Below are 232 nucleotides of genomic sequence, written 5' to 3'. Positions count from 1 at the left end.
GCCGCGCGCATGCGGCAGCTTGCCGAGGATGACCTGGCACAGCAGCGGGCTCTGGCCGAGAAGATGTTGAAGGAGAAGATGCAGGCGGTGCAGGAGGCCACACGGCTCAAGGCTGAGGCTGAAATGCTGCAGAAGCAGAAGGACCTGGCGCAGGAACATGCCAAGCGGCTGCAGGAGGACAAGGAGCAGATGCAGCAGGGCCTGGCCGAGGAGAACGAGGGCGTCCAGAAGA

General features: G+C 63.8%; 1 protein-coding gene across 1 annotated transcript in view; it reads left to right on the top strand.

The window, feature by feature from the left end:
• Positions 1-6: 6 nt before the first annotated feature.
• LOC104404551 (plectin-like) overlaps positions 7-232 on the top strand; it is a gene marked incomplete at both ends in the record, with an annotated part of 8,061 nt that continues 7,835 nt past the window's right edge. Inside the window, 1 exon segment of the mRNA XM_010013006.1 lies at positions 7-232. Coding sequence (XP_010011308.1) covers positions 7-232 — 226 coding nt within the window.

Source organism: Nestor notabilis, unplaced genomic scaffold, assembly GCF_000696875.1.
Source record: "Nestor notabilis isolate BGI_N333 unplaced genomic scaffold, ASM69687v1 scaffold16554, whole genome shotgun sequence".
Classification (NCBI taxonomy): Eukaryota; Metazoa; Chordata; class Aves; order Psittaciformes; family Psittacidae; genus Nestor; species Nestor notabilis.
The sequence above is the reverse complement of the archived record's forward strand: the minus strand, read 5'-3'. Positions and strand labels throughout refer to the sequence as shown.